This window comes from Gavia stellata, chromosome 18 (genome assembly GCF_030936135.1).
Source record: "Gavia stellata isolate bGavSte3 chromosome 18, bGavSte3.hap2, whole genome shotgun sequence".
Lineage (NCBI taxonomy): Eukaryota > Metazoa > Chordata > Aves > Gaviiformes > Gaviidae > Gavia > Gavia stellata.
The window spans coordinates 17,748,552-17,771,827 of NC_082611.1; the positions used below are offsets into that span (position 1 = coordinate 17,748,552).

Below are 23,276 nucleotides of genomic sequence, written 5' to 3' on the forward strand. Positions count from 1 at the left end.
CATTACACTGTCCCATGCTGGGAAACGAAAGGCTGCAGTTCCCTGTGCTGATGGATGAGTGAATTTTCATAAAACCAACCACTTCAAATGCTGTGACTTTGCCAATAGAAATTAAGTAGAACTGTTGCAGAATGAAAGGGTTGGAAAATATTCTTTCAGGTAGGATATCTGCAAGGAAAAGGTCGGTGTGCGATTTTGTCCTGTATGTATACAAATGCGTTCAGGCACAAGGCAAATAACTCCTTAACAGATACCACTGAAGTACCTTGGCTGGCCGAATGCTGCTTAGAAAGCTTTCTGGTCTCAGTTTATAATACGCTCCCCTGTGGCAGTGTAACCTGTTGCTCAGCTGAAGTATCACCGGGATCAGGCATGTTTGCCGTTGGTCCTGAAGGATGGAGTTAGGCTGACACTGTTCCCGGACCAGGGTGCATGATGGCTGTGGTGTTTGCTCCCTTGGCTGTTTTCCCTATGGGGCTTCAGCTGTTCTTGGTGCAGCCTGCAGCTTGCTGGCAGAGCTCTGCGCTACTTCCCTTCTGTACTCTGTTACAGAGGCACCAAACTCAACTTCTTTGGTTGAATAATATTTTGATAGCTGCATTTCGAGAAGCTGATACTTCTGGGTGAGGTGGATGCAGTGCAGGCTTCCTGCGCTCCAGGCTCTGCCTTTCCCCTGCTCTATTTGGTCTGGGTTATACATCCATCTGCGTATTCATACTGGTGGCATGCTGTGCCATCTCTTTTACTTGACAGACCGTTATCTTGTTAGGCTGATTGCTGGTATTTGTGGGAAAAAGGAGAGCTACCACAGAGGAGTGCCTTCAGGGTGGAGATCTTTGTTGTTGTCATGACAGCTATCACACCATGAGAAGCTGTGGCATGCAGGATCAGCCCAGAACCTAGCAACTTGCCTTTTCTCCAGATGTCTTTTTGAAGGCACTAGGGAGAAATAAGAACACTGTGCTCTAACAGAGTAGTTAGTAGTTGGGTGTTAACTGTCTGCCAAGCCCCAAAATCACGCTCATTTCTTGTCTCTTCTAGTTTCCAGTTCTGCAGGATAACTTGGAAGTGTATCTGGGACTCCAGCAGTTTGTGGTCACTTCAGGGACAGGTAATAACCACCGTCTAGCACTGCAGTCCTCACTGTTTGAATAGCTGATTGCAAAACCACTCCAGACCTGCTTTGGTGTTGCTCCTTTTGAGCATCTGAACACATGTGTGGTGTTTAATGGCTCGGTACTCAAACTCCAATAGCAGACAAAAATCTAATGTGATTTTTTTTTTTTTATTGGTATGGTTCTTCCCATGTTCTGGTACTTGAAATGAGGCTACCATATGTCTTAAGAACAAGTATGCAGCATCGAATACTACAGTAACATGGAGGGATAATGGGTTACTTTTTTCCTCCCACTAAAACTTATTTCAAGAAAGGTTGCGTTCCTGCTCACTTTGGGCTCAAATCTGGTGTGAAGTTGTCCACCATAGGAGCATTTTTATTTAGGCTTGAATTAAAACCATTGTGAGTCAATGAGAAGATGAAGTATTTAGGAGGTTGTAGTAGTTTCTGAAGACTTATCTAGCTGGCTTTTCAGGAGCTTTCATGTATAAAGTAGTTTACAAAGATACCAGTGCTCTCAACTGAATAAAAAGCATGAGCGTAGCTCTTTTCTTCTTCCTGAGAAATAAGGAAAGTAGTAGTAGTGGGATCTGTATGAGGGAAGATTATAGCTAAGGTTATATTTAAGTTTTCTGGTGTGACCAGTAAAGGAATCTGGTACATCTTCAATACTGCTATACATGGCAGAATGGCGGTTATTGTATAGACAGTTCAGGAAAAAATAGTTCCAATTTTAGGATCATTTCAGAGCTAGGATAAGCCATGTGTAGGTTTTTAATGCCGTAGCACCAGCCTGTGTTAGAAGCTGTCACATGAAGTGGCTGTTTAGCTGACGGGTCAGAAGAAATAGCTCAGATGCAACTGGGGATTCAGAACTGGATGATAGTGTGCTGGTGGCGATGGTATAAAATGGCAAGCTTGTTGATGAGATTAAATATGGGCAGTGGAAAGAAAAACAGATTTTCTTTGAAACATGGTGTTGCAGAACGTTTGCTTTTTTTAGTAAAAGGTCTGGAACGTTTGGAGACCACGTATAGGCAACCCACTGGTAGGACAATTGCGTGGGTACTAAGACTGGCCAATCTAGTTATCGGTATGTTCTTGTATCTGAGAAATGAGAAGGTAAATAACCACATTTCACATCAGAAGCAAATACACTCTTGTTTCAAATATGCTTCCGCTGCTGGAACACTTATTGCACTGCAGCCGGCAGAGGGAGTGTGAGAACAACCTTCTCCGCAGCACTGGGGTTGCTTCTGGATGTCAACAGATCACCAGAAAGGCTCCTGTTTATATAGGTATTCATACCAAATAGAAGAAAACAAATGAGTAAAAGGCTGAAATAGTTGGTAACATCCATTTCAGCCTTTAAAGAGGAATCTGAAGTGTAGCAGTCTAAACAGTTGAACTTGCCTTACTCAGTTTGAGTCTTTCAGTCACTTGGACAGTGCTCCGATTTGAACTGTGACCCACTGCCGAGCTAATTTAAGAAGAATGCTTGTAATGTAATTAGAATAAACTTTGCATTTCCTGTAGCTTTGTAATTAGATTTCCCATCCCAAAGAGCTGTATTTATTAGTCACAAAGTTACGTGGGGGTTTTTTTCCTTGCACAAGGTTTTTAAAGTATGAGTTTTCAGACAGCTAGGCTCTTAGTGGCTGTTAGCGCAAGTGATTTATTTACACTTAGGTCTTTTGGCTTCATTGCTAATGAACCATAATGTCATTTCAGGTCACAGGCTGAACATCACTGCAGAGAATGATTGCCGCCGTTTGCACTGCTCCTTGAGGGACCTGAGCTCCTTGCTGCAGGCCGTTGGTCGTTTAGCAGAATACTTCATTGGGGATGTGTTTGCTGCCAGGTTCAACGATGCTCTTACGGTGGTGGAGAGGTAGGTATGGGAAGGGGGAGTTTGCTGTCCCTTCACCAGTACAAGGAGCAATTGTCACCACTGCAGCAGAGTGTGAAAACGAAGTTTTCTTTCTTCCTCCCCTTGTTATGAGTAAATGAAGGTACTGCCCATTGAGTTCTTTGTATCTCAAGTGTTGCATTCATCAGTGCTGAGTTTCCCAGTTGGCTTTCTAAACCCTTAACCAAAGAAACAACTAATAGGAGGGATTAATAAATAAAATCAGTCACTTGAAAAGACTGAGGTACTTATTTCCCAGCATCTGCATTTGCAATGCCAGAAAATGGGATGTAGAGTCTGATTACTTCGGAGTTGCATCTGTCAAAGCTAAATCACCAAAATCTCTTTTCTTAAATGAAAAGCTCTGTGAAAGGCAGATGTCATTTGATTCTTCGCCTCTAAGAAACTTAGCACGTTACAGAATTTCAGGGCTTTACATAGCTACCTTGGTTATGTTTTTTCATTTCCATGCAGGAACATCGTACTTGTTGCATCTTATCACAAACACTGAAATTATTTTCAACTAAATGGTCTAAATCTTGTCTGTTATTAGCTAAATATTGACACAGACTTGCCAAGAGCTGTATTCAGATAAGATGTTCGAGCGGATTTGTACGTGTGTATATCCACCTTACAGTCCCTTTATACTACCGTATATATACTCACTTCCAGGTTGGTAAAAGTAACGCTATACGGATCCCAGATTAAACTGTACAACATCGAAACTGCAGTACCATCTGTGTTGAAACCTGACCTTATCGATGTGTGAGTATCATATAGAGATATAGATACACACTGCAAATGACTGTATCCAGATTCGGTACCTACATGGGGTGGTGGAAGTGTTAGATCTCACAGATCTGGTGCTCTAACCACTTCCTTGGCAAATGTTCTGAAAAGCACATCCCTCCAGTGATTGCTAGCTAACCAGAAGGGCACTTTCTTTTAACTGTTGAAGGTCAAGGCTGCTGCCAGCATTTTGGACCACTGTTTTCTCAAATTGATGTACTGAGGTTATTTAAAGAAAAATAAAATTGTGATGAGAAGTAAAAACGCTAGTCATATTAGCTCTAAAACCAAACTGTTATTTTGCCCTGTACTGATGGCTGTAAAAGCTTAGTTCTTCTGCAGTATAATTAAATGGTAAAATAAGTGTTACAATAGTGGTATTTTAAGAAATGGATCCACTGTCGGTATGTAGTTCCAGTCTATGGATTTTTTGCTACCAAAGTCAGATCTATGGCTCAGGTAAAAGATGTTTTTCCTAGTACAGGGTTTTGAGTCCTTGGCTTCCAAGACAAACGTCTGCCTTCCAGCTATGCAAGCCATTTCTGAAACAAATGGAATGATTTGATCCAGAAGTTGCCATTAAGTGTGAAATCTTGATGCTACTAGTAATAGAACACCACTCTGACAGCCTTTTAGAGACCTTCCATTCTTAATGGTTGTGTAGTACAGACCTGGTTCCTGCCAGCTGGTGTTTCGTGAGCAGAATTTAAGGTTATCCATTTGAACGCATCAAGTTCTTCTAGTTCGTGATTGCGCGTGTAGCAGCTCCTTGAAGACCCACACTAGATTTTATTGTATATGTCCCTGGATTTTTCCTAATAATTGTAAGTTACTAGCACTGAGTTTTGTGCGGATGATGTTCTTTAAGGGTCTTTTTCCTTTTCTGGTTTAAAATAACTTGTGAGGCTTTTTCCACGATCTGTTAGTGAGGGGTTTTCATCCTTTTCTCTGTCCCATGTTCCTGAAGAAACTTGTGATCCATCTTCTAACGCTAGCATAGCAAAGGTGCATTGTCAAACATCCGGAGGACACCTGTCTGTGTGATCCCAAAGAAATGCCCTGACTCAAAAAACCTTGATACGGTGCTGTGCCAAAAGTATAATCATAAAGTAGGATATAATCAACTGGTAGGTTGACTAAAAAATTGACCTTATCAGTTTATACCTTTGAATTAATACTGTTGCTTAATAGATGAGTCCAGTTACAGCACACCTTTAAACATGCCTCGAATGTACAGGGTCCAGGACAAAGAAAAAAAAAGTAGGCGATGTAGCGAATGTATTCACAAGGAATGCACCTCTTCTCAGTTAATGGAAGAGTGGGGAAGAGTTTAGGCAATAAATATACTAAAGGAGGAACACAAGATATTAAGGCAAAGTGTTGATTCAAAAAAATCCCTTCAACCTGTTGTTAAAGGTAAGATTATTTTTTAAATAGACTTCTTTATTTTTCCCCACTGTGCATAAACGCACTGGACTTGCTGACAGAAACAGAGGTGTTCAGGAGGTGGTTGATGCAGACCTGGGAGTTGCCTGCTGTAGACGACTGAGACCTTAAATGCAGTCACTGTGGTGGGGACACGTGCACGTGGGAGAACCTTTATTTTTGGAGGGAATATCGGTGTTCACAGACTACTCTTTTTCAATAAAAATCTGCAGAATGGGGATTGGTTAGGTAGCATCCTCGCGATTGGGCAATGTGTTTTATAGGCTGACAACTGTGTGTGACGAGATGCCAAAAGATTTCTATAAGGCAATTATCTTCTTCCCCAAAATCAAGTGGGCATGTGAAATGAATCTTGTGCTGCAAGACTAGGGACTGCTAGAAGTGATTGTCATTGCACTTGCCATTCTGCACTCTTTCCAACTGTGTGAATTCAGGATTGCTTTCCTTTTTTCTGCCTGTTTCTGCAGGGAGCCGAGAAGCCTGCAGAATCAGAATTCCACCATACATTGCTTTTAGCTTTAATAACAGCACAAGACTTTAAGTCTAAACAGAGATCCCAGACCTCTTCAGGAGCTTAAATATGATGTCAAAAAGAAAAAGGGTGCCATTTTGCAGTCTTTACTTAATGCTTGCTGGCACGACAGTCCTCCCAAGCTAGTGTGGCACGATTGTAAAACTATCTTCTCGTCACTGCCATTGAAATTTGGGTTATGACTAAGTTAGACTGCTGAATGATTTTTAAAGGAAAAACTGCCAGCTTTGTCTGAGAATACCAGTGTTATTTCCCAGTATGCTGTTGAAACTACGCACCATGCTCAGGGCTTGTACCCTTCTGCAGCTGTCCTGCTTGTGTACTTTTTGTCCCATGTCTGTATCTTACCCTTGCTCTGCTCCTCCGCAGCCACGCTCAGTCCCTGGCAGCGCTGCAAGCCTACGCGCACTGGCTCGCACAGTTCTACAGCGAAGTTCACCGGCAGAACCCGGAGCAGTTCATCTCTCTCGTCTCCACCGCTCTCGAGGCAATCACACCCCTCATCAGCTCTAAGGTACCTTTGCCAGTGCTGGGCTGAGGCTGGGCTTCCAGCTAGAGCGGGAGATTGCTGCTGTGTTTGGGTGTTTAACGGTCTGTTCTCAACCACACTGTGGCTCCTGATGTGAACCAGTCTGAAAGAGATGGATGTCTGTCTTCCAGAGCCACAGCAAATGTCTCATGTAAGGTGAGACCAAGAGCAATTCTAGATAATAGCACTGTAGGGCAAGCTAATACAAGAGTAAGAAACTTACAGGCTTGGAAACACAGTCTAATGGCTTGAAAGCGGGGAGATTTCTCTCTTCCACACTATTAAGGGAACTGACCTGTGCTCTGATTGGCAAATAAATACTATAAACTGTCTTGCATCCAAAAACCTGGTAGTGGCAGCTCGCTGTGCTGTCTGACGCCAGTGTTGCACCGTATGGTTCTGTGTGGTGGTGTTACTGGGCAGCCTGACCCTGTGCCCCCTCTGTTTCAGGTGCAGGAGAAGCTGCTGCTGTCTGCGTGCCACCTGCTAGTCTCTCTAGCCACCACAGTGCGACCAGTGTTCTTGATCAGCATCCCAGCAGTACAGAAGGTGTTCAACAGGATCACGGACACTTCTGCTCAGCGGCTTCCTGATAAGGTGATTTGTCTCAAACTTGAAGAATGTAGATTAGATGCTTGGGAAGTTGTGCCTCAGTTCTTGCTGTAGTGAGGTATAACCTTAAAAAAAACCCAAAAAAGGAGCGGGGGGCAGCAGTTATCTCTGTACGGTGGATATCCAGGTATCCCAGTGATACAGTTTGTCAGTAATGATCTATTTCAAGCAACAGCGTAAGGAAAAAACACAGTTTCAACTCTTGGATCTGATTCCTTTGTCATTTGCTGACACAGTCCGTGACTCTGTGTTGTCTTTACAGTACTGGTGCATTGATTCTAACATACAGAAAGAACAGAGCTTTCTGTGAAACTTATGTTAGCATTCCACAAACCTCACTCCAAGTTCGTATTTATATTACAGAAGTACTGAAAAGCCACAGTGGAGGTTGGGATACGGTGGTATTGTGTGCTGGCATGGAGGCATAAAGTGCTGGACAAGCATAGAAGCTTAGTGTGTAAACCAGACAAGGGGTAATGAAAGTGCTATCGTCTTTGTTTTATGAATATGAAGAGCAGAAACTTATCGTTGCAGGGAAGGGCTGACAAAGCTGGGAGCTGGTTTCAGCCCTGAAGTGATGGAGCTTTGCTTCTCTCTACCTTGCAGAGCCGCTAGTTTTCACTTGGGCTCAACTTCTGCTATTGAACTCTTTCCTCAAACAGTGAGCGCTGCTGCATGTCTTGCACAGCTGTAAAATATCACTCCAGGTTTGTGCTCTAGCATAAAGCGAACAGCAAACACGCTAAAACTTTATCTCTTTGCATAATGCCTCGTTGCTTCTAGGCCCAGGTGTTGGTATGTAGAGCGCTGTCGAACGTATTGTTGCTGCCCTGGCCCAATCTTCCAGAGAGCGAACAGCAGTGGGCAGTTCGCTCCACCAACCATGCCAGCCTAATCTCTGCCCTCACGAGAGAATACCGCCAATTAAAATCCAATGCTATCTTGCCACAGAGGAAAGTGCAGCTGGAGGACAGTAAGTACAAAGTTTCTTGGTGTGTGCTCTCTTCTGACAGCTGCAGCGCAAACTGCTGATAGGCCTCGTTAAGTGGTTTTCTAGTAATTACTTTGGCTGAGAAATTGTTTCTAGCATCTAGGGAGGACAAGAAAGGAGCAATTTGTGTTTTCTTTCTTTTTTTTTTTGAGTCCCTTCTTCTGTGGGTGTGTAAAGGGCTGTCTCACCCCAGGTTGCCTGTAAACTCTTCCCCCAAAGTACTGTCTTCCTTAGTCATGCGGGGAAGGTGGGATCAAGTTTGTGATAAAACTCTGAATAGCGCTGATTGCATTAGGAATACTTAACACCCTAATGTTGGGACCACCATGCTATAGTATTAGAAACATTGACTGGAAGCAGTGATAATGAAGGTAATGGTTATTAAAAACTTAAGGGGAATGTAAGAATTTCTTCCAGACTTGGGAAGTACTGTAGAGGGTGTATATATGTAGGAGGAGAGCCCTGAACTGATGGCGTCCAGGGACCTTTGGAGGTTTCTGTGTATGGTTTGGGATTGCTTTGGGGTGTGTCTTTTTTTTTTGAGAATCACTTTAAAAATTGTTTGGAAGGATGCAGTGTCACAGCTTCTGACAAACCTGACGTGCTGGTCAGCTGTGTGCGGGGAGGGAGCATGGGGTGGTTTGCTCCTCACGAGAAGAATATTAGCAGACTGCTCGCGTGGGTTGAACTGAGCCAGTTACGTTCTCCCAACGTTTGGGTTAGCTTGTACAGTGATTGTGTATCACTCTGGTTGTTACCTTCAGAAATAGAAATCTGCAGTATATTTTGGTGTCGTAATGTGCTGCTTTTTTTCTTGGCTAATGTTTCTTTAGCGGTGGCGTGTTGCAGATAATATTGTTTACAGCTCCCCTCAGTCTCTGCGCCTTAGTAGTTGAGCAGTGAGTGCATCTGTAGGGCAGTAAATCTGTATAATTTAAGAAAGCGAGTAGCCACAGTGACCTAATTGAACCTGTTTAAATGTTTAAAATATGAACAGGCACTTGGGAACATTTTTTGACTCCAACCTGGGTTTGTGTATATGCCGCCTTGTAGGTTGTTTTAGTTACTGTGTGTGTGAACTTGACTTCTTTTCATTTCTTGCCTCTGATTAGTAGTCTTGACACATGCAGGAAGTATCACCTCTCTTGTTTTGCAGCCAAAGTGATCATCCATCAGACACTCAGCGTTTTAGAAGATATTGTAGAAAGTATTTCTGGAGAATCCACCAAGTCTCGACAGATCTGTTATCAGTCGCTGCAAGAATCCGTGCAGGTCTCACTAGCCCTCTTCCCAGCTTTCATTCATCAGTCAGGTATAACCATAGGACAGGCTTTAATGCTGTGAGTAGCTTTATGACCTACTGATAACATCCCAAGTCTATCAGCATAGAATCCCGGTGGTGTTCATGTCAAGTGTGTGGGTTTGCTGTGCCTAAGTGTAATGTCGGTCTGTACTTCTGGGTGGGCTGGGCTGAATCGGAACAGGGATGGGAGAACTTCTCTGCCATCTAGGATACAGGCATGAAGGTTTGTCACACTTCCAGAAGATGGAGATGCCTTGTGTTTGCGTTCAGCGGTGAAACAAGAATGGAGCTGGTCCTGAGCACAAAAAAAAGCTTTAAAATACCCTGTCTGGCTATGTTTGCCATTTACGTTCTCTCCAGAAGCTTGAAGACAAAGAGGAGTAGATCTCATCAGATTAGGTCAAATGATGCGGGTTTTTTTCCCCCCGCCTTGTAAAGGAAAGGCTTCTGAGATGTAACCAGGACTGTTGCTTGGCAATCTTGTGGCCGGTGACTTACATTTTGTATCACATCAGGGTAGCTCGAATGCCCAGGACTACAGCAGCTTCTCTCGTGAAGAGCAAGGCGTTCCAGGAAAACTTTTGGGGCTAGGTGGGATTTTCTCAGTGAAGCAGGCGTGGAGGCACGCAAAACAAAGTTGAAATGCAGAGAGGATCAAGACAGCAGGCTGATGCTGTGACTCCAGTGAACTGTTGTCTTCAGAACAGGCTAGCAGCCTCACGCGGTTGCTATTTTTTGACTGTAAAAGGCTGTATGAAGGAGGAGTTGAGCAGCTTCAGCTTACCGTGGTTATTCAATAAAGAGTGTTGGGACTGATGAAGAATTAGCTGCGGTGCTGATCAGCTAACTGCATAACCACGGGCTGAAGATGACTTATGAAGTTAAAGGGTCTTTTCAGTTCCTGCCAAAAAAAAAAAAAGGAGCTGGGTTCTGTCTCCTAGCCATCCCAAGCTGTGTAGCTGTTTTGGATTTCCTTGTGTTTCCTGTTAACCCTGTGCGAGCAGTGAGCAACTGGAGATCAGCCCAGACCATTGCCAGAGCACCGTGTGTAGGCAGGCCAGGCTGAGGGCCTTGCTGGTAGTACCATGTTTGTTCCGAGTTGTTTGGTGCTGGCTGTACTCGTCATCCCTGGCGCTTTTCAGAAATGGATGAACAATCTTTTAAGCCCTGTAGTATCGGCTGTTGGTTTGAGTTTCTTATGGTAACCTTGCTGCTAAATTTCCAAGAGTAAATGGGGTTCCCTGTAGAGGAGGAGCAAATATCACATAAAAGCCTTATTGATGCACTTGAATGTTACCTTAACACCTTCTTTTTGCTTTCCTGTTCTTATCGTAGATGTGACAGATGAGATGCTGAGCTTCTTCCTCACTCTGTTTCAAGGACTGAGGGTGCAGATGGGAGTGCCTTTCACCGAGCAGATAATACAGACCTTCCTAAACATGTTCACCAGGTATTGTCCCATGTTGGTCACTTCTTTCTTATCCCTTGGGATGATTTATCTTAGTGAGCTGCTCACACGATGGGTCCCTGCCCCTAAAGAGCGTAGTGTTTCCAACCCCTTTGTGTTCAGACTTTGGTCATGTCCCAAGGCTAAACCTAAGGAAAATGCTTCCAGGCCTGAAGTCACCCAGACCATACACATCAATCATACAAGCCATCGTGCAATATCAGCTCTCCCACGGGCTTTCTGGAAGTCTGCGATACTGAATCGGACTCTCACGTTGCCTATTAGCTCCTACCCAAGATCTGAGGGTACCCCAACAATCTCTCAAGCTTTTGTTGAGGAAGGGGGTCTATCTAAACCTAGCTCCCTTCTGTGGCTTAATGTACTTGGTCTGTATTAGTTGAGCAAGTTTAGAGGCACTACCTGCTTTCCTTTAAATTAGGTAAGCATGCAGATGTCTGGGACGGTTCCTATGCAGTGACTTTTTGTCGTAGGGAGCAGTTGGCCGAGAGCATCCTCCATGAGGGCAGCACTGGCTGTCGGGTGGTGGAGAAGTTTCTGAAAATACTGCAAGTGGTGGTACAAGAGCCAGGCCAAGTATTCAAGCCTTTTCTACCCAGCGTCATCTCACTGTGCATGGAGCAGGTCTACCCCATCATTGCAGAGGTAGGGCTGTTCTCACACAAGGTGAAGGAAAGGGGGGACGGGAAGGGAAGGCATTGCTGGGGATGTGGGAGCAATGAAGCTTTCAGCTTTCCAAGAGCTGTAAATGTCAGTCCCTGGGGAGGGAAAACTGGGTGACTAGGCATTGGGAATTGGAAGCAGTGTGGGTGGACAATTCTGTCAGGAATTGTCAAGAGAGGCTAAAATTACAGACGTGCTCAAAGCAGGAGGTAAAACTCAAAACTCGATCATGTGTTCTTAGCATGATCCAACAGCTGCTGAGTTTGGTGCCTGCCTCAGGAGGAAACGCTTCAGTGCTCTGGTACCTTGGCTGCAGAGCACTGCCCTGGGTGGCCACGGGGCAGGGTGCTGCTAGAGTGGGACCCAGGGGATGGGTGGGATTCCAACACAGGACCCTGCTTTGAGTTGTTTGTTCTCCTCTCCTCCTAGCGCTCATCTCCTGATGTGAAAGCAGAGTTGTTCGAGCTGCTTTTCCGGGTCCTCCACCATAACTGGCGGTACTTCTTCAAATCTAGTGTGTTGGCTAGTGTCCAAAGAGGAGTAGCAGAAGAGCAGATGGAGAACGAAGCACAGTTCAGTGCCATTATGCAGGTAACTCAGCTACTCCCGCGGTTGTCCAGAACCCTTTCTGCAAGGGAGCATACGCTACTTGTGGCAGTGCATTAGACGTGTGGCCGATGGGGATTAGAACATGTCTTGAGGGAGGTCTTGAGTTCAGGAACCGCTGAAAATCAAAGCGCTTGCAGAGTAATCTTGCTGACGTGCTCACAAGGCGCAGTGCCTCACTGCGCAGGGAAGCAAGCAGAGAGGAAGGAATGTGAATTCCTTTTCATGCCTTATCCTGCATCTGGACCTAAAAATGTATTACTGATGCTGACCCGTTTACTTCTGCTACAAGTCTTGTGGTTAGCGCTAGGACAAATTCTCAGTGCAGGAAAGTTTTCTGAGACCAAGATGTCTTTTGGTTTATATGGACTTGTTCTGTGCTGTACCATCAGATCTGGTAGTGAAGGGTCAGTGGGGTAATATAGGCTTTGGCCTGGGGAGTAGAGAAGGCAGAGGCGGTGTGCCAGCATGTACACGGAGCCAGCAAATTTTTAAGAATAATAGACTGTATTCCACCTGTTACTTAAGTCAGAGCTGGCCAAATGAGTTCCCGTGGAGGTCCTAGGTGTAAGAACTGTCCTCAAAACAGGTAGTGCAAGTCCAAAGTAAAATCGAAACAAAATCAGCCTCCTAATCTGTTATCAGAGTACCTGCTGTGGGGCCCTTCACCTCCAGCCCACGTCAGTGTAAACAGAAGCATGCTTGCACCATGTTCTGCAACCTCAGAGCAGGGCTTGCTTCTCCGAGGGCAGTGAACGCCGGAGCAGGGGAGGGCCATGTGCTTAGACTTCAGGTGGGAGGACTTTTTGCAGAGCTGCCCCGTCATGGAGTGCTTCTGGAGGCTGGGTCCCTTCTGATACATGAGTGAAGAGGGAGCTCTTGCACTGACATAAACTGTATTGGTGTTTTTCTTTGGCCTTTCCTAATCGTAACATCTTTTGATGTGAATGAGGCCCAAGCTGGTCCCTGTGCAGAGCTGTCCAAGCATCTCTGTCTCTCCTGTAGCAGTGTAACGCTTCCAAACTCACCTGAGTGCCTCGTTTTGGAAGATATTTACATGGTAACCTCAGTATTAACTTCAGGCTGGTTGACAATACTGAACAGGAGCAAGGAGCAAGTGATCCCATGTCTGGACCTTTGAGTGTCTAGGCAAGGCCAGAGACCAAGTGTTTGTGGTTCATACTTGTTTTACTATTTGGCTTCTGTTGTTTTGATACAAAACTCTTATTTAATGTTCTGTAAATGTTCTCCACACAGCCAGTGTTTTGTGTTGAGGATACTAATAGTTTGGGTGCTGGTTTCCACCAGAGATCTGAGTCCAGAACTGGCTCAGTCTTCAAGGCCGTTGGGCCATTTTTGTCCATTTAAAAATAAATGGCTGGTATGGGGAAATAAACTCTTCCGTTTGTGATGCCTTGAAGCAGCAACTGGTAGAATTCTTCTGCCTGTCTCTGTATAGAGCTTACCTTATCTGCTTACATCATCTGTACAGTGTTTCAGAGGAGCTCAAGGTGTAAAAGATGTTGTAGCACAGAGTCTGTGCAGGTCCACCAGACTAGTTCAGCGGGGTCCAGCAAATTTTGTTCGTAGGCTCTTTTCCTGCTTCTGTAATGCCCAGGTTGGCCTCCCAGCTCCCATCACTGACTTCTTTCTGATTTAGTGCAGTAACACGTTGAGCACATTTACCCATCACCTTGGTCTTTTTGACTTGGATTGAGAATACAACCTGCACATGTGTTCTGGTTTTGTTCATGCTTGCTGCACTACCTTAGCTAGCATCCCTGAGAAACGGTAGAATCCTTCACGAGCAAACTGTCTGTCAAGGGAGTTGTGCTCAGCACCTGTGTCCCTCTTCAATGCAAGCTTGGTCCGCCTGTTCCCAACGGATCCAGCTTAGCAACTGTTCTGCAAGGATATGATGATGTTTTCACTAAAATGTCTTCATTCCCGTTGATCTGGCAGCAGCGTGGTTGACTTAACCAACTGCCTCTCTTACTAGTTTGCTGCACTGAGAAGCAGCAGAGGCTCTGTGGGGTTTGTTCTGGTGTCAGGGTGAAAATGATGTTCTGCCTGGCTGGTCCGATATTCATTGTAATGTTGGTTCCCTTCCTTCAATTCTGCTTTCTTCGTAGGCATTTGGCCAGTCCTTCCTGCAACCTGACATTCACCTGTTCAAGCAGAATCTCTTCTACTTGGAGACGCTGAACACCAAGCAGAAGCTGTACCACAAGGTGGGTCCTAGTTGACCGTTGTGCACGGTAATAGGCGGGTGCTGTTCTGAGACTTGCTTGAAATGGCTCAGTAGCTGAAGGTCAGGATCTGGGGCCTTGTATGCCACAGCTTTTGGTTGGTTGCTGTGATCCTGAGGGTTACGTTGCTGGTCAGAGTGGCATTACCACCTCCCTGATACTGCTGCAGTGGGCACAGGAGGAATCCCAACTCTTAGTCAAAGCAAAGCCTTGATGTGTTCCCTCCTGTGACAATGAGGGAAAGCAAAGGACATGCACAGTGACAGTGCGATTTGTCTGAGGAAGTAGAAACTGGGATCATCAGTGGGACAGCGGTGGAGTCCCTCCATCATTCTTATCTGGGTCAGTCTGTATCTAGTATTTACAGCTGGTCACTGCCAGGTGGTTGTCTCCATCGCTGTCATGTAGGACCCATCCTCCAGACCCTCTAATTTAGACCTGTTAGCTGCTGTCATGAAGGATTAAAGTTGGAATCCAGGGTCCTGCCCTTCTGGTTAGTCTGTGAAAGCAGAGCTTTCAGGTTTGCATCTGTGGTCACAACTCAAGGACAGCCCATCATGTTAACAGCTGCCTGTTGCAGACTTTCAGGCAGCTAGCCAGATTCCCTGGCTTTCAGGAGCACTGCGCGGGGCTAAAACTGACTGGAGTTTGAATGGGACTTGGTGCTGTTTGCTTAAATGCCAGTGCTTAAAACTTGGGTCAGATGCATGAGGTGAGTGTGGCCAAATTCACCGTTAACTTTAAAGCTGGTATTAATCTAGCTTATTGTAGCCATTTGTGATCTTGGCTTGGCTTGGAGAATTATCTCTGTGCTCACAAGAGTTTGCAGACCCCGCTGATAGCTCAGAAGCTGGTGGTGTTGAAGTGGCCCTGTGCAGCCATGCTCACTTGCCTGGTCTGACTTTGATGGGTTAGTACTTGTGAAGCGCTGTGCTGGCTGCTGTGGTCCCTCTGTGGGAGGATTGCTGGTGTGAAGACGCCTAACTGTGTGCTTCTCTCACTACGCAGAAGATCTTCCGGACGACCATGCTGTTCCAGTTTGTGAATGTGCTACTTCAGGTGCTTGTCCACAAGTCGCACGACCTGTTGCAGGAGGAGATCGGTATTGCCACCTACAATATGGCCTCAGTGGACTTTGATGGCTTCTACTCAGCCTTTCTCCCCGAGTTCCTGGCCAGTTGTGATGGTGTGGACTCGAACCAGAAAAACGTGCTGGGAAGGAATTTCAAAATGGACAGGGTAAGAAGGGGAAATGCTGCAGCAGAGTGCCAGTATTCCCAGGATGCGCAGAGTTTTTCTCCTAGAACGCGCTGGCAGGCAGCCGTGAGCTTCTCAGGGCAGTGTTTTGAGGCAGTAACTTTTGTTCCAAACCCTTCCGTACTCAGCAACGCCTAGCCAAGGATTTTTTCACTGTAGGTAACAGAACTGCCATCTCATCTCTCGGACTGCTGAACGCTGTGGGAGTTAGGGAATATGTTTCCTGGAGGAAGTTTTCACAGGGGTAGACTGACATTTTCTAGAGTGGGACACTCAGATCCTTGCCAAAATCTCACTCCAGCTGCTGGCCAGATGTTTGAGGGTTACAGTGAAGACAACAGCAGAGTAGTTGCAATGGCTCACAACTCTTTCAAACCCCTCGTATGTGTGCGAAGCAGATGAGGGGTTCTGTAACCTCCTTATGGAGCACCGTGGCAGTGCAGCAGGCTGTGGCTTCCATCTGCTGAAGCTTGCTTGTCCGTTGAGTGCTTCCTCTCCCGTGGGAGATAGAGGAGATTTGAAACCAAGGGTGAGGGTAGGAAAGGAGCCTTAGGAGAACCACTGGACTCTAGAAGGCAATTGCTCTTCAGGAAAACTGGCCCTTCTTATGGGGAACACGGCACCCAGGAGCCTTGGCAGGAATCTGCAGTTGCCGCTGCAGATGGCCATGTTGTGACTGTTTGTGTAGCGCCTGACTGCACGCCGAGAAGCCGGTGCCGTGAACAGAGCCCGGATCTCTGCGTGGAGCAGCTCTGAAGCAGTCTCTGCTCCCTGTACGTGGGCTGCAGAAACTGGGGCTTCCTGGGCTCAGACTCTGGAGGAGGGGGTCTGTTGTTCTCATGTATGAAAATACACGTGGGTGTTTGGCCCTCTCGGTTCCTTTCTGTTCTCTGCTGTGAGACAGCGCTTGTAGGTATTACTCTGTTTGCAGTACAATGTGTTGTTTGATCTTTTCCAGGATCTGCCATCGTTTACCCAGAATGTGCACAGACTGGTGAATGACCTGCGTTACTACAGACTCTGCAATGACAGTTTGCCCCCTGGAACTGTGAAACTATAGTTACTGCACTGGACTCGTGTTTTGATCACTGTAGGGAACGGATCCATGTTTCGTTTTGCCACCACCTTCTCTCCTCCCTGGTTTTGTCAGTACTGCAGGACGCGGTGTCTTGCACATGGGCACATCTTCTTGGATTCACGCGCCACGCTTCCTTGGTTTTTTTTTCCTCTCCCAACCCGAAGGTCCCCAGTTGGAGTCAGCACTGTCTGCAGGATGTGTCTTAACGCCCAACCGCAGGGCATCTCAACTGTACGGGAAGTCCTCTCGCTGGGGTTTTGTTCTACTAACGTAGCACTTTGTGGCGTCCAGAGATTTCTGTGGAGTTGTCTTGAGAGATCATGTATGTATCGAACATGAGGCAGAAGCGCCAAAGACTACTTAGACATTCGTACCTTCGTGTCATTCCACCTTCCTGCCCCTGCCCAGCTTTTGGAGGAGGAGACTTGTGATGTTGGGACTGTTTTGGCACTTCTGTCACTCCCTTTGTTTTTAAATTGCCTTGAAAACCTCCCTGCTGTTTGTGGGGATTAGAGACTTTTTTTGGGTTTTTTTAAACGTTTTCTCATCATTCCATTGTGATACTAAAACAACATGCTTAATGGAAATAAAGTGCTTACTTTGTTGTTTTAAATAACTTGTAACTTGGTTTAGTTTCCTTGTAGGCCTGTCCATCACCAAGCTCTTCCGCTAGATCAAAATGCGCTTTGCGATGCAGACAGGGATCTGCAACTTTTCCCCATCATCCAGCAAGAGGACCGGCAGCAGGCGCCCGCATTGCCTGTACTGCGCCCTGGGTGCAGAAATGTCCTGTCCGGGCTCCCAACAAGTCCCAACAGCCGCTGAAAGGTGCGGTACTGACCCGGTGCGGGTCAGTGTTGGCTTCTTTCTCCTCTCTTCCCTCATTGTGGTTTACCCCCTGTGTTCCCTTGTGTTTTCTGTTACCTGTTGTGGTGATCTGCTTATTCCCTCCAGCAGACTGTTGTCTGAATTGATCAAGAGCTGCCTGCAGGAAGAAAAATCTCCTAACATTCGTGGTCACAGGAGACCTGAGCTGATGGCCAGCCCCAGGCCAGAATGACCTGATAGCGGCCTCTCTGAGCATAAGATTAAAATCCCAGTCCCCAGTCAGACAGGACCAGGTTTTGTGGAGCTTGACAACCTGATCATGCAGCTGGGAAAGATTTTTCCCTGAAAGGTAGCTCGTGTAGAGCATTAAATCGGTCTTAATTCTCTGCGGTTACGAGGGCAGCCGCAGTAAGGGCTGCGCGGTGGGAACAGCACCGGTCATTGTGAAGGGAGCAAGGCTGGAGGAGGTGTTCTCCCATAAACGTTTGTAGATGTGGACTTGAAGTGAGATGGCTGCATGTGGACAGCCGGGAGGTATCAAGGGTGAGTTGGAGCGTAGGAACACTTGCTCCATGGTTCCTTTAGTTACAGTTCTGTGAAAAACAACATCCGGCGATGCCCATGTTTGCTGTTTGGAGATAACGTACGCTGTTTGCATAACCTGTGTACAGGCAGAGCCTCGCATCCAGGCTGTCTGAACTGGGACCACTTTATCTTTGAGCTTCCTACCCTGCAGTGAGCAGCTTGAGTTGAAAGTTGCACGTGAACCGGAGTCCAGCCTGCCAAGGATGTGCCTCGCCAGGTACCGTCCTCGCAGCTGAGGGCTCTGAACCACTGTCTGCAGGGGTCACGGCTCTGTGAAGACCAGCGTGAGGGTGGGTGACGATCCGGCACCAAGGGACCTCCCTGAATGCCACCAGGCTGCAGAGCTCCCACCTCCCCTGAGAGTGAAAGGCACCGAGCTCCCAGCAAGCCAGAACCCACACCAGGAGCATGTGGTTCAGAGCAACCAGCTCTGGAGTAACTCAGTGTCACTCTCTGCGCTTGAAACTTTTGAGTCCTTGTTTTTCCTGGTGGTTCTTAGGTGGATGAAGATGTGGCACAGGCTCCAAACCTGTCCCCAGAGCCTCTCCCTCCTCCTGAGCTGCCACCCTGGTTGCTCACAGCAGTTCTGCCTTGTTCCAAGCCGCAGTGGGGGGCAGCGGTAGCTGTCTGCCACCTCCTCCGCCAGGCACCCCGGCTGTGGTTTCCCTGAGAGATGGGCTAAGGCGACTTCATCTGCTACTGGTGTTGCTCTCGGGGCTGGTGGTGCTTCTCTTTCTTGCAAAACACTGGGTTGACAGAGGGTGAAAGTACATGTTTTTCATGGTTTTTTCCCTTGCTGAGCAGCTGGTCAAGGGCAGCAGCTGGAAGGTGGTCAAAGCCCTGGTGCTAAAAGCTGTTTCTCCTTTGCCAGCCATCATCTAAAGGGCAGGGCTGGCCGCAGCACCCCGGCCCTCTGAGTAAGCAGGGCAGCTCTGTGCATAAATATCGTAGGGCACCTGATTTCTATGTATGGTGACAGCTTTCATCTTCCCCAAAGCAACCCCTTCCTCTGTACCATTCCCCCCAGCACAGCAGGCACTGGCGAGGGCCCTTCCCCCCCCCCTTGAGCCCTCTGTTTGGGTGGGTGTCACCAGCAAAAAGTCCCTGTGGCAAGAGCTGGTGCTGTCTCTGCCCACGAGAAAGCCACGTCGGATATTTTCGCAGCCATGCAGAGCACAGCAGACCCTGGGAACCCCCATGTGCCCCCTGGGCTGTGGATATTGGGAGCCCCCTCCCTGTACTTTAGGGGGTCAGGGAGGAAAGGAGAAAGGAGAAGAGGGATGGAGGAGCCAAGTGCTTCTTGGAGACAGGCTCAAGCGCAGCCCTATTAATCGCTTTGAACCAGTGTGCGTTGGCCACGTTCCTTGACTCATCATTCAAATTATCGCAGGTTTAGAAAACAGGCTTGAAGTGACCGGGATTTTTCCATTTTAATAACAATGTGTCAAGGTGGTGCGGGAGTTTGGGATGTATGGGAAGCTCAACAAAGAGCAATTTCTTGGGGTCCCCACACCTCCCTCCAGGGCTGCCCCTGCACCCCTTTAATTCAACCCTAAGGAAAACTCGCCTCTGAGCTGGAGCGATGCTGTGAAGAGGAGCGTCCCTGTCGCTGCTTCGCCAACACCCCGTCTTTTCTGCCTCCTTTGACAGAGGCTGGGGCTGAGGACGGGTGCCCTGGTGCCACCATCCCTGTCACCTCTGTGTGCAGGGCTTGTCCCCCAGCCTTCCGTGACGCAGAGGGGCTCGCCCCCCGGCAGTGCTGCAGGTGAGCGGGGCACAGCCCTTGCACCCCTTTCCCAGCACCCAGGGCACCCCTCTGTCCCATGGGGAGGGCAGTGGCCTGGGTGCTGCCCGCTGTGGCCCTTCAACAGAGCTGGGGGGGGGGCAATGTGGGGCTGGGGGATGCAGTGGGGCTGGGCTCCCTGGCACCCCACCTCTGGCACGGGCTGACCCGGGCTCTCTCCTCGCCTGCACCATCAGGGGCAAAGCACGAAGCAGATCGGGGTTTGGCAGGGTCTGTCCCCCCCCCCCGTGCCCCTGGGTCACCCGTGGGACGGCTCGGGCTCTGCTCCCCCCGCGGCAGGGCACGGGCTCAGCCCGGCCCAGGGAGGGGTTCCCTCCCTGCCGGGGGGTGCTCCGCACCGGCGTGTCCCGCGCCGGGGGGGTGCTCCGCGCCGGGGGGGTGCCCCGTACCGGGGCCGCCCCGTACCGGGACGCTCCGTCCAGGCGCGGCGGCCGCCCGCTCCCGGCGGCTGCTTTAAGGGGAGGGCCGGAAACCTGAGCCGTCCCCGGGCTCGGCCGGGCCCTTAAAGTCTCCGCGGGGCGGCCGAGCCCCGCCGCGGCCAGGTCCCACCCGCCGGCCCCGCCATGGGCTCCCTGGGGCGCTGCCTGGCCCGGAGCCTGCTGCGGGGACAGCCGGGCCTGAGCCGCCCCCCCGGGCCCCGCTGCTACGGCTCCGGTGAGACGCGGCCCCGTCCTGCCCTGGGACCCTGGCCCCATCCCTGTCCTGCGCCTGGGGACCTGACCCCCATCCCTGTCCTGCCCCTGGGGACCCTGTCCCCATCCCTATCCTGCCCTGGGGACCTGACCCCCATCCCTGTCCTGCCCCTGGGGACCCTGGCCCCATCCCTATCCTGCCCTGGGGACATGGCCCCCATCCCTGTCCTGCCCCTGGGGACCCTGTCCCCATCCTCATCCTGCCCTGGGGACCCTGGCCCCATCCCTGTCCTGCACCTGGGGACCCTGTCCCCATCCCCGTCCTGCCTTGGGGACCTGGCCCCCATCCCCGTCCTGCCCCTGGGGACCCTGTCCCCATCCCCATCCTGCCCCTGGGGACCCTGTCCCCATCATGCCCTGGGGACCTGACCCCCATCCCTGTCCTGCCCCAGAGGACCCTGTCCCTATCCTGCCCTGGGACCCTGGCCCCATCCTTGTCCTGCGCCCGGGGACCCGGTGCCCCTCCCTGTTCTGCCCTCAGCCCCTTCCCTATCCTGCCCCTGGGGACCCTGTCCCCATCCCTGTCCTGCCCTGCCCCTGGGGACCCTGTCCCCATCCTTGTCCTGCCCTTGGGGACCCTGTCCCCATCCCCATCCTGCCCTGGGGACCTGCCCCCCATCCTTGTCCTGCCCCTGGGGACCCTGTCCCCATCCCCATCCTGCCCTCAGCCCCTTCCCCATCCTGCCCCTGGGGACCCGCTCCCAATCCCCGTCCTGCTTCTGGGCACCCTGTCCCCACCCTCATCCTACCCTTGGGGTACCCTGTCCCCATCCTTGTCCTGCCCCTGGGGACCCCATCCTGTCCTCAGTCCCCTGCCTGTCCTGCCCCTCGGGGCTCCCGTCCCCATCCTGCCCCCATGGTGCCCACTGCCCCATCCCTTCCCAGTGCCCCCCGTCCCTCCATCCCGGCGGCAGCCCCCCGGGCAGGGTGTCCGGCTCACGGGGTCCTTCACTTCTTTGTGGTGTGAGTTGGTGCCAGGGTCTCCTGCCCCGTGTTGCCAGGATGGGGCAGAGGCCGGAGCCGGTGGCTCCCCCGGCACCACCCTGAAGGTCCCAAGGGGTTTGGTGTACCCGGGGCTGCAATGGGGGGACCCCTGTGCTGTTCTGGGGGGGACGGGGTGGGAGCCTGGCGAAGCCAGGCCATGTCCAGCAACGCCCAGTGGAGCGGGTGAACTTGTGGGGTCGCTTACCCCGCTCTGTCCCCGCCGGCACTGGGGCTGGCCCGGCCTCGCAGCCCAGGGCAGGACCCCGAACCCTGGGGCTGGCAGCGAAATGCCCCGGCTTGGCGTCCCCTCTCCCTTCCTCTCCTTCCTGTCCTCTCTGCCCTGTGACGGACAGGACGCACTGTCCCTTGGGGGACTTATGTCCCTTCCTGCCAGCATGGCTCCGGCAGGGCCAGCAGCACGGCGAGGGGGGTGGCAGCGATGCCGGACCCTGCCGCCTCACGGTGCCACGGGTGGCGGTGATGCTGGACCCTGCTGTGCCACGAGTGATGGTGATGCCAGACCCTGCCATCCCACAGCGCTCCATTTTGCTCTCCACCGGTGGCGGGCTGCGGCTGGGGACCCGCTTTGTGCCAGGGCTGGTGCCCAGCTGCCTCCGGGCAGGAGCGATGGCACCCAGGGTGGCACCCGCAGCCCTGGCACCGGGACATGGCAGTGCTGCGCACTTGGCCGAAACCAGAGCCAGCCCGTCCCACGCTGGGTTAAAGGGTGTTTCCCGGCCGTGGACATGTCCCCAACACCCATCAGGACTTTGCAGTGTGTCCCTTGGGTCCCTGCTGGGACCCCGCCGGTCTGCGAGGCGCAGCTCGGCCGAGAGGACACGGCCCCGGGATGGGGACAGGGGTGGGGACGGGATCACCCTGCGGCAGCCGCTGCCCGCTGGGACCGAGCAGTGACCCGTGGTGCCCTGGGAGCAGTGTAGGGTCCTGCTGCCGCAACCCGTGCCCCATGTCTGGTGGTGACGCTGGCCCCTCCGTCCCCGCGCAGCCCCCCCGGAGGTGCAGGAGAAGACGCTGGTGCTGGTGAAGCCGGACGCGGTGCAGCGGCGGCTGGTGGGGAACGTCATCCAGCGCTTCGAGCGGCGCGGCTTCAAGCTGGTGGCCATGAAGCTGCTCCAGGTACCCGTCCCCACCGAGCTGCCACCCGTCCCTCCGGGGGACCGTGCTCCCTGCGCCCCGCAGCCGGCCCAGAGGGGTGCCGGGAGGGGGATGCCAGCGGGGGCCACCGGCCGGGTGTCCCCACTGTCACCCCGCGCTGCCATCAGGCAGACCAGGGTCTCCTGGACAAGCACTACCAGCAGCTGCGGCAGAAGCCCTTCTACCCCGCGCTCCTCGCCTACATGACCTCGGGGCCGCTGGTGGCCATGGTAAAGGGTCGGGACGGGGGGTTCGGGGGTCCCGGGAGGGTCTGGGGGGGCTCAGGCGTCCCCTGTCCTGTAGGTGTGGGAGGGCTACAACGTGGTCAGGTCCACGCGGGCCATGGTGGGGGACACGGACTCGGCGGCGGCGGCGGCGGGCACCATCCGGGGGGACTTCAGCATGCACGTCAGCAGGTAGGGGCGCGGGGCGGGCGGCGGGGCGGGTGGCAGGACCCCATGGCCACGGCACCGTCCCCGTCCCCGCGCAGGAACGTGGTCCACGCCAGCGACTCGGTGGAGACGGCTCGGCGGGAGATCGGCTTCTGGTTCCAGCGGGATGAGCTGGTGGCCTGGGAGAGCGGAGACCGGGACTACACCTACGGGCCCTAGGGTGGCCCCGGCCGGAACGACCCCCGGCCGCGGCAGGACCCCCGGCCCCACAATAAACCCCGGTGCCTCCG

General features: G+C 50.8%; 2 protein-coding genes across 3 annotated transcripts in view; both read left to right on the forward strand.

Annotated features, from left to right (window-relative positions):
* Positions 1–17,117, forward strand: part of XPO6 (exportin 6) — a 40,315-nt gene extending 23,198 nt beyond the window's left edge. The window contains exons 11-23 of the mRNA XM_059826223.1: positions 1,042–1,111; positions 2,849–3,008; positions 3,699–3,791; positions 6,163–6,307; positions 6,773–6,919; positions 7,718–7,907; positions 9,082–9,237; positions 10,564–10,678; positions 11,167–11,338; positions 11,786–11,947; positions 14,095–14,193; positions 15,220–15,450; positions 16,427–17,117. Of these exons, the coding sequence (XP_059682206.1) occupies positions 1,042–1,111; positions 2,849–3,008; positions 3,699–3,791; positions 6,163–6,307; positions 6,773–6,919; positions 7,718–7,907; positions 9,082–9,237; positions 10,564–10,678; positions 11,167–11,338; positions 11,786–11,947; positions 14,095–14,193; positions 15,220–15,450; positions 16,427–16,528 (1,842 nt within the window). The 3' untranslated portion in view covers positions 16,529–17,117. The remainder of the gene's footprint in view (positions 1–1,041; positions 1,112–2,848; positions 3,009–3,698; positions 3,792–6,162; positions 6,308–6,772; positions 6,920–7,717; positions 7,908–9,081; positions 9,238–10,563; positions 10,679–11,166; positions 11,339–11,785; positions 11,948–14,094; positions 14,194–15,219; positions 15,451–16,426) is intronic.
* Positions 17,118–20,326: 3,209 nt separating this feature from the next.
* The window catches only part of LOC104252220 (nucleoside diphosphate kinase, mitochondrial), a 320,155-nt gene continuing 317,205 nt past the window's right edge, over positions 20,327–23,276 (forward strand). Inside the window, exons 1-5 of one of the 2 annotated variants that reach the window (XM_059826637.1) lie at positions 20,327–20,417; positions 22,446–22,576; positions 22,723–22,824; positions 22,898–23,010; positions 23,085–23,205. In XM_059826637.1, the coding sequence (XP_059682620.1) occupies positions 20,327–20,417; positions 22,446–22,576; positions 22,723–22,824; positions 22,898–23,010; positions 23,085–23,205 (558 nt within the window). Of the gene's footprint in view, positions 20,418–22,445; positions 22,577–22,722; positions 22,825–22,897; positions 23,011–23,084; positions 23,206–23,276 lie in introns of those variants that run through there. The other variant, XM_059826638.1, reaches the window with a different exon arrangement.